We start from the raw sequence: 15,534 nt of genomic DNA on the forward strand, positions 1-15,534 counted from the left end.
TTCATACCATAGTTAGGTCAGGTCCATCTTTCCCAAATAGGAGAGACTCCAATAAACAGCAGAGAGTGGTCACTTTGCTGATGTCCACTTGAGGGATAGCTTGACTACACTTTCTAGCGACAAACTTTAAGCCATGTTCCACAAAACGTTGAAATAGACTTAATAAATATTCCCATGTTTCCTCATTCATCTAAAATGAAAATAATAGTGTTAGAAGATATCTATAATAATGCATTTTACACATTTACTGCTAGGTGGTCCAGTAGAAAGAGTGTTAAACCTGGAGTCAGGAAGACTTGAGTTCAAATCCAGCCTCAGACACTTACTAGCTGTGCGACTCCAGGCAAATCATTGCACTCCTGTTTGCCTTGGTTTCTTCATCTGTAAAATGGAGGTAATGATAGCACATACCTCTCTGGGTTGTTGTGAAGACTAAAGAAGGGAATAATTGTAAAGTGTTCAACACAGTGCTTGCACTTTGTTTTTTGTTGGTCATCCTTTATTTTTGAGGAGGACCAATGACTTCATAGGTGATATTTTGACTTGCATGTGAATTGAATTTAAGGGAGACAGAGGTGCACATAGTTGTCATCCTTACTCTTTCTTCCAGAGTCATTGGAGTCCAGTGCAGAACAAATGTCAGGACAATTGGCAGTAACCTGGGATGTAGTGAATGACCTTGGTGTCTTCAATGTCTGGCCAAGCTCTAAGCGTTCCACAGTGTCTGTTTCAGCCACCTTCATAGCTGCTGGAGTAAATTGTTCTCATCTGCCCATTCTGCCAGGGAAAGTCTTCACATGCTTGGGGTAGACTTCCCCCTAACTCACCAACAGGGTGGAGTTCTCTAAGTTCCCCTCAGCCTGCTTTAGTCCGTCTGCTATGACAGTTTATCAAGGTGTAGCTGCTGTGCATGCTACAGCTTCTTGGAGTCACGGGGGAAGAGTTGAGTGCCAAGTGGACACCAAAGGTGGATGAGAAGCCCTGAAAAGTGCTCAGCCAGCCCTTACTCAAAACACCTTATATATCTCCTTGCACATAGTAAATGCTAAATAAATGTTAGCTATTTTTATTATTATTATTATGAGCTGGTCCAAAAAGGTCTGGCATAAAGAACGCTGACTCTGGAGTCATTTCCTGCCTACAATGCTTACGACTGGTGTGGTCTTAGACAAGTCATTTGACTTCCCTAGACCTCAGCCTCATCATCTGTAAAATCAGCAGAGTTGGAATGCATCCAGCGACAAATCTATGATCCAAATTCCTTCTGTGACTAAGTCTTCCCTTTTTCTTGCAGCTGATTGGCTGGGAAGCATTGGGTGATGGTGAGGCTATATTTGCACATGCAGACTTTTGAAAGTGAAAGGGAGACTGAGGCATACAAAGTGGATGCTGCTGCTCCCAAGGACAAGACCATCTCTCTTGTGCCTGGGCATAGATGTGAGAGTTTCTCCAGCAGAAGAATAAGCAAGTTCAAGGGGATTAAGAAGGTTCTCTCATTAATCCTGCAGGGTTGGTGAGAGGGGCTCCATTTAGCACAACCAAAGGAATAAACAACATAGGAAGGCACCCAGAGGAAAACATGCTTTCTGCAGCTCTTAGAGTGAGTAACAAGGAGGCCAGCTTCCAGTCATGCTGAGAGCTGTGAGTTATAATTCAATCGCTTCCTCTCCTTGGGTTGGTGTCCAGTTCAGTCATTTTTCAGTCGTGTCTGACTCATCCTGACACCATTTGGGGTTTTCTTGGTAGAGACACTGGAGCAGTTTGCCATTTCCTTCTCCAGCTCATTTTACAGATGGGGAAACTGAGGCAAACAGTGACAGACAAGTTCAGTGACTTGCCTAGGATCACACATCTAGTATATGTCTGAGGATCTTAGAAACTTGAACAACCAGTTCCTTTCATACTGAGTAGGAACCAGAGAGATTGAACTACCTGGTGGAGGGTTGATATACAGATGACAACCTGGATGCTAATAGAAATAGGATGGTTGATGGTTAGGGGACTGAACAAAAGTTATAATTTGTGAAAATATGGCTAATGCTTTGATATTTCTATCAGATTTTGTTTCTTTTATCACTGTAATTAAATCCTTTTCTAAAATAATATGCAATACTAACTACCCTGGCCCCTACACATTCATTCTTACCTCCCAGAAGGACACATCAAGTCAGAAACATAATTGACCTTGATCAAGTGATCCATTGAAACAATTCAAAGGGAAGAAATAGGTATAGCTGTAGTACGAGGGGGTCCAAGATGATTTATCAGATTAGTGGGGAATCACACACACCTAAACAGCGAGAAACTTGGTACCAGTCATGCAAGAGGTTGGCGTAAGGGGTGACTGACAATCAGTTGCCCTGAGAGCCTGATAGAGAGGAACAGGCACCTTGGTTTCAATGACACCACAATACCCTTTGGTGCGGTGTATAAGCTACTATTAGGGACATGTTCGAACCAGCTTGAGCTCGGTTTCAAGATCCAATTGTTAAATTTTCTGTGTGAGTATTTATACCTCAGAAATCAGCAAATACTATAAATGAGGGCTTGTTTTATTGTTGAGTTGTCTAGATTTAAGAAAGTGGTGAAGAAAATATTAATGATACAAATTAAACTTAATGGTGTGTGGTACATGCTTTTTTGGGGGCCGGTCAGCTTCTTGTTAAACATTTTTCAGTATAGTTCTTATTACTATATTCTAAAGAGTCAAGGTAAAATGTAACCTGAGGTATCATCAATCCATCCATAAGCACCCTATATGCCTCAGGTCAGAGGTGATTACATGGGACCCTAATTCTAACATTCCTAAAAAACTCTTATGCTACAGCAACTGTTCAGAATCTTGTTCTGAGTCATGCTCCTACAAAGGGAAGTTCTGCACATAAGGAGACCACATCCAGACACATTCCTCACTACACACACACACAGTGAGAAAGAGAAAGAGAGAGAGAGAGAGAGAGAGAGAGAGAGAGAGAGAGAGAGAGAGAGAGAGAGAGAGAGAGAGAGAGAGAGAGAGGAGTTCCTTTTCCCTAGTATAACCCCTTGGTAGTTATCTTGTGTGACAATGCTCACTGGCTCTCCTGATCTCATAGAAAAAAGAATCAACTTCATTTCATTGTGTTTTTACCGCATACCTGTTTCCTATAAAATCAGAAAGCATTGCAGAAGACTTCCAAAAATTTATATAGGATGAGAGGGATTATTTTTAAATGAATAAAATTCTCAGTAAGGGCTTAAGGTCTTGCAATAACCAATCCTAAATGGCCATAGCAGAAACTTACCTTATCAGAAAAATTTGACTTCCATGTCAAGACATATGGTAACCATTTTAGCTCTTCGGGATCCACATATACCATCCCACAGCGACTGACTGTTGCGGGAGAGGCAACCCTTAGATCTTGTACCTGAGATGGGAAAAAAACAAACCCCAGAAAAAGTTATTTATGTTACTCATAGTCTGCTTTTACTAGCTAAGGATGAGTTGATACCAGCTCAAGAGAGGCAAGAGGAAGGAAAAGGAAAAGTGGTGAGACACAGAGTGGAAAAGGAAATCTGAAGTAAAGAATATAAGAGGAACAAGGAAACTTCCATCTAACCTAGATTTCATGGGGGTACAATTGGTCGAAGTCATGTTTTTCTGCCCCTTTGGCCTGTGTATCTACGTACCACATAGATAATGCTACGTGTGAGAGAGGAGCAGGGCTGGGGTTGAGTCAGGAAGGAGACCACAATGGGACCTCAATGAAGCCATGCTGTGAACCTGGAGGGCAAGATGAGGGAGATGAGAAGAAATGACTGGTGGCAAGAAGGAAGAAAGCAAATGAGCACATTTACAGGAACTGGATGACTCAGCTCCACCCCCTGGAGGTTTGGGGAAATAGCCCAGTCAAAGCAATTGACACTAACTCTGCTCTGACTGGAAGGACCATTGACAGTGTGTTCTGGAATATTCTGGCCTCACTATCCCTCTTACAATGGAACTTCAAAATTCAGAATATTTTACCTAAGTTTGAGAAGAAAAGGTGAGGAAGCACAGAGAAAGTCTTGGTCCTTTGCTGGTCAGGGTAGGTGCTTGCTGGCACATCCCAGAGCTGGCTACCTGGTAGGATCATAGGATCAGATCTAGGGTCACAAGGGACCTCAGAGGTCATCTAGTTTAATATTCTCATTTTATGGATGAGGAAACAGAGGCACTTGAAGCTGATATGACTTACCCAACGTCCCACAGTGTGGAGCCAGGATTTGCACTATGTCTCCCAAAGGCAGCTAGGTGGCACAATGTATACATCATTGGCCTTAGAACAGGAAGACTCATCTTCATGAGTTCAAATCTGGCTTCAGGCACTTACTAGCTATGACCTTGGGCAAGTCACTTGTTTCCTCATCCGTAACAATCAGATGGAGAAAAAAATGGCACCTCAATCTAGAATCTCTGCCAAGAAAATCCGAAGCAGAGTCACAGAAAGTCAGCTATCACTGAAAAATGACTTAACAATACACTTCCTAATCCAACAGGCCATGTTGCCTCACAAAGTAATTCGATTAGTTCTTTTCTGACATAGGAGGCACATGCTTTGCGGCAACAATGTGAGGATCCGCTTCAAATTAGTCCCATAGATACTCTATAGATGGACTGGAGAGTGTCTAGGGGAGGGCAGCTAGGACAGTGAAGGATCTTGAGTTCATGCCACAGAGGGTCAGCTGAAGGAACTGGCTGTGAATCCTCTTTCCCTGGAAGTCTTCACCAAACATCTGGAATACCACAACTGTGTTTTGTTTTGTTTTTTTTTGAGAAGGTTATTGTTTCTGTATGGGTTAGGTTAGAAGGCCTGGAAACTCTTCCTATCCTAAAATTCTGTGACTCAATACTGTCTGGACTCTAAGAGGATAGAGCTACGCATGCTGAGGCAGCCCACGGCACATGGATTGATTTAATTGTTAGCCATCCCTACTAAGGGAACCAAACTAGGCTTAGGAGGAGGAGAAAATGCTACCAAGTATACATAACCTAGTATTCAAATGAATGAATAAATGGAGGAATAAAAAATTTATCAGGGACTAACTATGTGCCAAATACTGTACTAAGCACTATGGAGACAAATGGAATTATAAGACAGTCCCTATGCTCAAAGAGATTTCATTCTAATGGGAGAGACCACACATACTGAAAGTTTCAGCTGCGAGTCAGATGGAAAAGTCCCATGATTTTTAGCATGCAGCAGCCAAACAGATGATGATGACTCTTCTTCAAGATCCAGTCCTCCAAGGACTCTCCTCTCCTCTGGTTGTCTGCTTCTGCTTTCTCTACTAGTTTTGACAGTGACTTGTTGTGTTCTTGATCTGGGCTCAATAACCTGACATACCATCTGCATCCTTGACCTTCTTGTTTACTGGCTGCAACAGCTGCATACCAGATGCTGATCTTCAGGTTTCTGATCCCAGTCTAGCAAAAACTGACTTGGATCATATCCTGACTTGGATTCACCTTCCTCTGTCACAGAACAAGCCAGCTAATATTCAACCAGTTGGTTACAAGAATTCACCAATTCTGTATCCCAGGTACCATGTTAAGTGTTAGGGATATAAAGAGAAGTAAAAACATCCCTGCTCTTAGGGAGTTCATGGTCTAATGGATGAGATAGCATGAAAATAGCCATGTACATACATGATATAGGCAGTGTAAAGGGAAAGTAATTTCAGAGGGAAGGAAATACTGGTGGGGAGGACCAGGAAAGGTCTTTTTCAGAAGATGGCATTTGAGATGAATCTTAAAGGAAGTCAGGTAAACCAGAAGGCTGAGGCAAGAAAGCAGAGTGTTACAGGCAAGTGACACAGCCAATGCAAAGGAGAAGAGATGGGAAATGGAAGATCAAGTTAAACAAAACCTTCAGGAGGGTCATCACTGGTGGATCGTAGAGTGAGTGATAGGGTCAACCATCAGCAGGAAAAAGTTAAAAGAATGGAAAAGTTCAGGATCAAATTATGAAGAGTTTTCAATATGAAACAGAAAAAAAACATGCTGTTTCAAGATCTGAAGAAAATGGACAGATCAGTAGAATCATAGAAATCTAATGATTACATCCTAAACTAATTAATATCATCAGCCCCAAGTAATGAAATGGACATACTTTACCTCAAACATCATATGGATGTAAGGGGTGAGTTTAATTCTCTCACTATTAGCCAAACAAAGCATCTTATTATCATCCAAAACAGTATTCATATTTTCAATCCAAAGTGCATCCACTGGTCCATCACTGACAATCCATTTGTGATCTTCTGAGGTATCATTCACTGCTGCTCGAACGCTAAGTGCCATCAAACCATCTTTCCATTCCAAGGTTAAATTGTTCACTTCCCCATACAGCTCACCCATTGTAATGGACTTTGGATTCAGAACGTATGTCTGGACTGGCTGATAAAAGGGATTTTCAATTCCCATCTTATGCAAAACCCCTAAGGTTTCAGCGAGAATTCGGTAAACTGTGGTTTTTCCACCTCCTGTGGGCCCGACAAGCATGACGCCATGTCTTACTAGCATGGTTTCATAGAACTGTATAACTTTGTGCACCATACAAGGTTCAGGCTGAAGCTTCTGCGCAGTCATGACTTCTATAATTGTTGACTGCAGAATACCATAATCGTGTTCTGGAATGTGGACTCCGGGGAAAAGATCAGAAATGATTCCACTGGAAAGAATAGCAAAGAAACAAAATTTAAACCAATTAGAAAACATGGTTACCTATTGGGATACTTGAATATTTTTATTTCTTATTTTTTCTATTCTACTTTCAAATCTGTAACATTCAAATGGTTGAAAATATTTTCTTTCACTGGTCCTTTTGCCTGAACTCTTGGAGCATTTATTTTGAAATACACAACTGCTATGCATGTAAAACTATGCATAAATATGGCACTTACAATGTACCATGCTATTTGATATTGTTTCAGGTTCTTTTCAATGAGACTGTAAACTCATTGAGGGAGTGACAATATTTGTCTATCTCCCAGGCTCTCCTTAAGTGATGAATGTATAGCAAGTGGTGAATAATACCCCACAGTCAGAGGAGACTAAGCTACCATATTGGGGTCAAACAGAACTGTCTTGTACACACTGACATTCTCATAAGAGAGAACATGAATTCATCATGTTAGCACATCATGGGAATATAGGTCTGTATTTTTTTTAGGACATTGTTAGTCAAGACAAACTATAAGAAACTAACAAGGACCTCTCTTTAAGACATAAATAATCTCTCTGAATGCTAAAATGAACAGGAAATAAAAAATAAAATAAATAATAAATAAATAAATAAATAAATGAAATAATTAAAAAATTAAAACCATCCCAACTTGTTGTCCCTCTCTGCAACTAAGACTCTTCACTATCATTGATCTAACTCTACATCTCTCAGTTGGAGATGTCCACCAGTGGGTTTGTGGTGCAAGACTCAAGTTCTTGATAAATTTAAGGCTAGATATTTAGAAGTGAGAGTCATCTGCATATGGATGATAAAAGAACCTATAAAAGTAGATGTACTCGCCAAAGGGACAGTAAAGATTAAAGCAGAGAACCTTCAGAGGATGACACTGAATGGAGTGGGCCTCAGAACTTGGAAAACGTAGGTTCAAATTCCACCTCTGATAACCTGTTTATGTAAACTTGGGTGAGGCACTAACCTCTCAGTACTCTCAGGAAACAGGCCATATTGCAAAACAGCTGCCATCTGCTTGGCAGAGAGAATTTCCATCCTGGGAGTTCCCTATCTCTGGGACAGGTGTGTACCATGTCTGTGGAATATATGTAATTCTACTCTCAAGAAACAGGAGAATTATATGATCCTATTTTCAAGAAAAACAACTAAATAGAAGACATCTTCCTATCCCATATATGTTTTATTCTCACTCAACAGAGAGATCGACTATTTTCTTATGTTATTAAAAAAAGAAAATGACTGTTCATAACATTACCTGAAGAGAAGGGCATCATCTGTAAGAAATTTGGGCAAATTGGAATCTCTCAAGGCTCTTATCAACACGACATCTTCGTTTAGGTTTGGGTTCTCTCTTTTGAGGGACCTAAATTTAGGAGACAGTCAAAAATGGGGCTGCTGGACTCTTTGAAATCTTAGCTTAAACAAGATATGAGTAGAAAAAGAGCAAGGAGTACACAAGTTGGGTTGTTTTTTTTTTTTTTGCCCTTTTCATGTCTCCAGAGAGCGGTGGGTTGTCCTTAAAGGAAGCCTGACATATTAGTGCTGATATGATCAAATACAGACAGCCGTGCATATGTAAATGTATCGTGATTGTTACTGATGCTTTATTTTGGTTTTAAGTTCCAGGGAGGCTCAGAATGCATAGTGAACAGACTTGGAGCTAAGAACACATAGACTCAGATTCCACTTGTGACACTTACTAGCTATGAACTAGTCATTTCACTTCATGAGCGTCAATTTCCTCATCTGTAAAAGAGGGTTGATTACACCTGTGGTACTGACCTCATAAGATGACTGAGAAAGTCAAATGAGGGAATGTTTATAAAGCCTTTGCAAACTCTAAGGTATTAGATACATGGCTATAATTATAATAATTTATTATTATCCTGCGTTTCCTCTTAGGAGAAAGTGGATACATTTGCTATGATGGAACACAGATAAGATTAAAAAGAACAGGCCAAGACTGTCTACAGAAGTCCTATCTTTCCTGATCCCCCTTAAGGCTGGCACCTTCCTCCTGAAATCACCTCCAATGTATCCTGTATGTATCGTCTGCACATATATGTCTGTATGCATGTCGTCTTTCCCATGAGATGGCGAGTTTCTTGATAGCACCAACTGCCTTTTGTATTTCTTTGAATTTCTCACACTTAGCACAGTGAATGTCATGTGGTAAGTACTTAATAAATGGTTGGTAGGATATAACTCATGGCTTTGGAAGAGGAGACCTTATTCAACAGGAACAGAACAGATAAAAGGGAAAGTGCAGTAAGAAGTGTTATATATTGAGGAGATGTGTTCATGTAAGTAAATCTAGGAGCTTTTGGGGAGAAACACATTTTGTAGAGACTAAATTGATGGAGAAACAGAACTAAGACAGTTGTGAGGATATATTACATACCAAATAGTCAGAAGGAGGACTTAGATAAAGAGTTTGGTAAATACCACCAACCAGTCATGATATTTAGCAATGGCAACTTAAACTATCTAGAGAGGAGGTCTCTCTCTTTGTGCCAAAGTCAGAAGATGTGAAAAAATATGTGATTTATTTTTCAAGATAATTTCACCCTTCAAAAGATGTGACAAATGACTAAGGAACTGCTCTTCTAGGCCTAAATCTAATCAATTGGCTGCTGAAGTAGAAATAATGGAAGCCTAGTGTTTATTAGCCACGGAGCTTGGCGAGTGCTGGAGTCAGGAGGGTCTGAATTCAAATCTGGCCTCAGACGTTTCTTAGCTGTATGACATCTGGACAAGTCACTGCAGTGCAGTCTGCCTCAGTTTCCTCATCTATAAAATGAACTGGAGAAGAAAATGGCAAACCACTCCAGTGTCTTTGCAAAACCCCCCCCCCCAAAACAAACACCTAAACGCCCTAATGGGGTCACCTAGAGTCAGAAGTGACTCAAATGACTGAACAACTACACAGAGGTTACTATGTGCCAGGTACTTTGCTAAGACTGAGAATACTTATTTTATGTGTTAGATTTACTCCAAACTGCCTATTATTTGGAACCTAAAATTCCCTCGTACTGTGATCACTTATTGCGTACTTGAAGTTCCTATAAGGAATCTACTTCAGGAGACAGAGTGGGACAACTGGGGACCATTGGCAAAGATGAGAGAGTAGATAATGGTTAGCCCTCAGGGGTACCGTATTGGATAGACAAATAGAAGCTCCTTTGGCCAGTAGTGAAGAACATAAGGATGGAGTGATGTGGCACATCTTGCGACAGCATTTGAGTATGATGGCACACTTAACCATACTGGGCCACTTGGCACCTTCTTACCCAGCCATGACCAAGACAGATTTCACTGCTCTCATGCCAAAGTCATAGTGATCTTGCTGAGAGAGTTGTTCACTACAAAGTTTATACATTTGAGTCATTTTTCTTGCCAGGATTTTGCTGGATTCAAACCCTTCCGAATATAAAATCACCTAGAACAAAAAAAAAACATATTATGGAATTTCTTTTATAATATACTGATACACTAAGTAGCACAGGACTCTAATACTACCATAGTTCCATGTTTTCTATAGGAATCTTACTGAGATATTCAATGAAGTACAATATATGTGTTAGCTGTTACATCATTTTACAAGTAAATTGTACAAAAAGATTCACTGTCATGCCCCGAGTCATGCAACAGAAAAGTAGAAGAAATGTTGGCTTCTAACTCCTTCCCTTTCTTAGATAAGGGAACTCCCAGACTCTGTCTAAAAGGGGTGACACTTTCTCATAACTTAGAATCTTGTCTAGAGCAGAAGGACATTAAGTGACTTTTCCAGAATTATACATTCAGTCTGTGTCAAGGAGGGAAATTGAACCCAGATCCATGGATTCGGAGCTGAAAAATAAAACCATTCCTATACTTGAAGAGTTTGCATTTTACTAGGAGGGATACACACACACACACACATGAATGTATATATGCACACACATGTATACATGTGTATACACACATGTGTATATGCTATGTCTATGCACATTATAAATGCATATATATGTCTCAGTAGACATGTCTACACACATGTGTGTATAGATAAACAAAGAAGGGGGAGAAAGTGAGACAGAAAGAGAGGGAGAAAGAGAATAAGAGAAGGGGGGACAGACAGTGAAATAGAGACAGAGAGAGAAATGTGATTTCAATGGTGTAAGAAACTCACTCTACCAATGCAGACTGCCACCTTCTTTGCAGTGAACACTCTGAGTGATGCCTGGCACAGAGAGATGACATGACTTGCCCAAGGTCCCACAGACAGTATGTAGCAGAAATAGGACTTGAGGCCAGTTATTCCTGGCTCCGAAACCAGTTATCTACCCACTATACCATGATGCCTTTGCTATATACGCATACACAAGTCTGGACAACAGACTAGACTGTCTTAAGCCCACTAGACTTAGTTAGCCCTTATGTTGTCTCTACTGTGTGCCAGGTACACACTAGTTGCTTTACAAATACTTTCCTCATTTGAGACTCACAACAATCCTGGGAGGTGGGTGTTATCATTATACTCATTTTACAGTTGAGGAAACTGAGAGGTTAAATGATTTGCCCAAGGTCACACAAGAATGTCTGAAGTGGGATTTGAACTCAGATCTTCCTGACTCCAGGCCTTGCTTTCTGTTCACTGAATGACCTAGCTGTCTGCTAGCACTTGAGCCTTTTTTCTAGTACTTCTGTGAAAGACAATTAGCTCAAAGCTTAAGAAAGAACTTGTGCCTTCCTGAAAACTCCCCTGGTGTGAAAATAGTGACAAAGGCAGGAAACCTTGAAATTCAATCCATGCAGAATTGTGTAATTTAGGTATGTTACCAATCAATGACAGTAATAAATATGGGTATGTATAAATAATAACATCATAAAGTAACATATAAAGTTAATATAAGGTAAAGTAATATAATAAAGAGAAATTCAGTTTAATCTGATTTTATAATTGGATAGACAAGCCCAAACATGACTTGTTTGCTGTTTAATCATTGATCAGCGGTGTCTGACTCTTTGTGACTCTCTTTGGAATTTTCTTGTCAAAGATACTGGAGTAGCTTGCTATTTCCTCGTCCAGCTCATTTTACAGATGAGGAAACTGAGACAAACAGAGTTAAGTGACTTGCCCAGGGTCACACAGCTAGTGTCTGAGGCCAGATTTGAACTCAGGGAGATGAGTCTTCCCTCTTTATGGTAAGCAGGCATCTTTACATGGGAAAAAGAAGATAGAGGAGAGAGCTCTGGCTCTGGAGTTGAGAAATCATTGATTGCAGTCCTGCCTCTGGCATGCGCTGGCCATGTGACCTTGGACAAGTCCTTCGGGACTCCAGGCAAGTGTCTAAGATTCTAAGTTGCAGAGATGTGATAATTTGCATTGGTTGAGGGAATTTCCTCTCCTGGGGGTTCTTTATATAGATGAAAACACATGCCCGATTCTGCTCCAGACCACCTCTAAATATAATAGCCATTTTCATTTCTTTCCCTATCTTCACCTGTCATCCCTCCTCTCTTTCTCTCTCTCTCTGTTTCCCTTCTCCTTTCCCCCTCTTCCCACTCTGTCTGTCTTTCTATGTCTGTCTGTCTCCCTCTTTTTCTCTCTCTTGCCGAAGGGGAGAACCTGACAAATGCTGATGAAGTGGTCAGAAAACAGTAACTTGATAATGTCTACATTTGCTTTTGATGATACACATTAATGTATGAACCCTCACCAAGCTGGAAACATTTTGCCTAGAAGGGAACAAACTGAAAATGAGATAAATAAAAAGACATGCTTAAAAATCCTTACTTCAAGGCTTTTGTACTCAAAATTATACTGATCGTAGTGTGAACTTTACCTCTGCGATCAAGGCGTAATTTGGAACCATCATAGCAATTGGTCTAAACAGAGCTTTCAGATTATCGGGTAATTCAGTTCGTCCAGCATAGCCAGGATTCATGGTGATAAAGGCCGCACAGGTCATAACCAACTTTATTTCACGCCCCTCAAACATAAATCGAGAGAGCTGTTGAAAAGAAATGGAGAATTCTATTGATATTTTTGCTTCAGACTTTGGAAAATAATACAGATAATGTTAGGAAGTTTTTACCATTGGGCTTCCATTGCCCCCTTTCCTTACCATTACCATATGGAAAGATTCCTTGGGCTAGAAGTCAGCAGTCTTCTAGTATTCTAGTACTAAACAGCTGTTTGATGGGCCAGTCACTTTAACTTCTGTGCCCTTTCCTTTGGCTGTTCAGATCTAGCTAGAAGCATAAGTTTTAGAGAAAGGGCTTGTGCTTTGGTTTATGGAAAGGCTTCTCTCTCTGTCTCTGTCTCTCTGTCTCTCTCTGTCTCTCTCTCTCTGTCTCTCTGTCTCTCTCTCCTTTTCTTTTCTTTTTTTTTAGGGCAGGACCCACTAAAGTAAAAACTGACCTGACCCTTTAAGTGGAGTGATATTTTCTAAAATGGAATTGGTGATCACAGAATCTTGGATAGAGCTATGAATGCAGAAGCTCTGATTTTGTACCAGCTCTCAAGGAAAACCGGGAAACAAGCTTAGAGAGATCTCAAAAAAGGGAAGGCAATTTTTGCCAGACCCAGGGACATATGACTTGACTTCTCTTTCTTTTTAAGCAATAATATTTATGATGAACTAATTTTCTTTCTTTTATTGCCTTTGTTACAAAATGAACAGTAATTGCACCAAATGACTAAACAAAAAGAGGACTACGGTATTAAATAGAACCAAAAAACTAAAACCATCTACATTTTGAGAAAAGACATAAAATTGAACAAACAATAAGAATAATTCATTTCCTCTCAAAAAACATTAATCCAAAATTATGAGAAATAATCTGTGGCAAACACAGTTGATAAAAATCTGACATTCAGAATAAATAAGAAGTATGCACTTAAGAGGAATAGTGTTTCCTCAGTAGGTACATGGCCAAAGGATATGAGCAGTTGATTTTTAAATAGCCATTAATCAAAATAATTATAACTGTTAAAACTTTTCCCCTTACTTTGCCTTGATGTTTGGGGTTTGGAGGTACTAGGTTGGGAGACCTTTTTTAAAACTACCTGGAGGAGGCACTGATTTAATATCTAATTCTCTCATCTTTGCAAGAGTACCGTGGGGAGCAGCTAGATGGCTCAATGGATAGAGCACTGGTCCTGGAGTCAGGAAGACATCTGTTCAAATGTGATCTCAGACACCTGACACTTAACTAGCTATGTGATTTAACCCCATTGCCTCACAAAAAGAAAAAAAAGAGTGCATGTGGGTCTGTATCTTCAGAGCTATTGCTGAAATTCATATTCTCAGTTTGCAGGAGCTGTTTTCTATAGATCTATGTACTGAAAGTTCCTGTACTTGCTTGTCCTCATTGAATACCCCTGTATTTCTCCTGAGGAAAGTTGGACTTGACTTGGAGACATTCAGGTCACTAAGATACTCTGAGTGGCCTCATGTAAAAGATTCCAAGACTTACTGGCTGGGAAGGTCCTAAAAGTGGGACCTTAGATCTTTCCTACCAGAAGTGTTTTTATGCAAATCATCACTGAAAAATTACGTACTTATCTGCGAAAAAAAATATGCAGAAGGAACAGTTGGTGAACCAACAATCTATCTTGCTAAACACTTGGGAATATATTCCACCTCACAGTATTCTATCTCTTCTTTCTCTGTAGCTCAGGCTTGGGACCCCTTGAACTGGAGAAATCTTCCAATACCCAAACCACCTGGTCCCAACCTCCTGAATTAAGTTCCAGTTTAATGGTCATGAATTCCTTTCTACTCAGTCTTCCCAACCTTACTCCAAGTCATCCCACTCTGGTCAAGTTTATGGGCTTCACCATCCCCTTTTCTTAGTACTAGCCCGTCACCACTACCACATGGAAAGACTACTTGGGTGAGAAGTCAGTAGGCTTCCAGTCTTGGTTCTAGCACTAAGCAACTGTTTGATGGGCCATTCACTTTTATCTCTGTGCCTTGATTTCTGCATATGTAAAATGGGGCATCAATTCCTTTCAATGTCATTCTTTACCTGAAAATACTATTTAAGAATAACTCTTAACAGTCCTGACAAACATCTTCTCCACCACAATATAGTCTGTTTGGATTGCCCCCTGCCCATTCAATCCATATTTCTGCTTGTATAAGACCTACCTGTCAGGGCTGTTATGAGGATCTAATGAGATAAAATTTGAAAAGTGCCTAACACAGTGCCTAGCACACAGTAGACATTTCCTTCCTTCCTTCCTTCCCTCCTTCCCTTCCTTCCTCCCTCCCTCCCTGTCCCCTCCCTTTCCTTCCTTCCTTCCTTCCTTCCTTCCTTCCTTCCTTCCTTCCTTCCTTCCTTCCTTCCTTCCTTCTTTCCTCCTTCCCTCCCTCCTTTCCTCCCTCCCTTCCTTCCTTCCCTTTAGTAATTGTCAATAACTATTTCTCATCTTGATACTATTCCAACAGTATCACTTTTGTCTTCATTATCTTTCATCTAACTTTGTTTCTGGTTTTTGTATATTCCTTTTTATTTGTCAAAGAAAAATACAAAAAATAAATAAACAAACATTTATTAAAAGCCTGCTAGGTGCCAAGTACTGTGCTAAGGGATAAAAAGGCAAAAATAAAAATTCCTGCCCTTGAAGAACTTACATTCCATTGGGGGAGATGACAAGTACGTATCTACTAACATACAAAACAAATAAAAGGTCCCTGAGGACAATGAGAGGGAAGGCACTAGGAGCTGAGGAAACCAGGAAAAAGTTCACATAAAAGCTGGTGCCTGAGCTGAGTTTTGAGAGGAATAAGGAACTGCAAAAGGTGGATATGAAGGAGCAGCACATTCT

General features: G+C 40.2%; 1 protein-coding gene across 2 annotated transcripts in view; it reads right to left on the reverse strand.

Moving 5' to 3' along the window:
• Positions 1–15,534, reverse strand: part of DNAH6 (dynein axonemal heavy chain 6) — a 220,215-nt gene that overhangs the window by 118,383 nt on the left and 86,298 nt on the right. For both annotated transcript variants that reach the window (XM_072637006.1, XM_072637007.1), the window contains exons 31-36: positions 12,542–12,709; positions 10,007–10,155; positions 7,972–8,079; positions 6,134–6,689; positions 3,282–3,404; positions 8–190 (exon numbers count right to left, since the gene is read on the reverse strand). In XM_072637006.1, coding sequence (XP_072493107.1) covers positions 8–190; positions 3,282–3,404; positions 6,134–6,689; positions 7,972–8,079; positions 10,007–10,155; positions 12,542–12,709 — 1,287 coding nt within the window. The remainder of the gene's footprint in view (positions 1–7; positions 191–3,281; positions 3,405–6,133; positions 6,690–7,971; positions 8,080–10,006; positions 10,156–12,541; positions 12,710–15,534) is intronic.

The sequence above is a fragment of the Notamacropus eugenii genome, chromosome 1 (genome assembly GCF_028372415.1).
Source record: "Notamacropus eugenii isolate mMacEug1 chromosome 1, mMacEug1.pri_v2, whole genome shotgun sequence".
Taxonomy (NCBI): Eukaryota; Metazoa; Chordata; class Mammalia; order Diprotodontia; family Macropodidae; genus Notamacropus; species Notamacropus eugenii.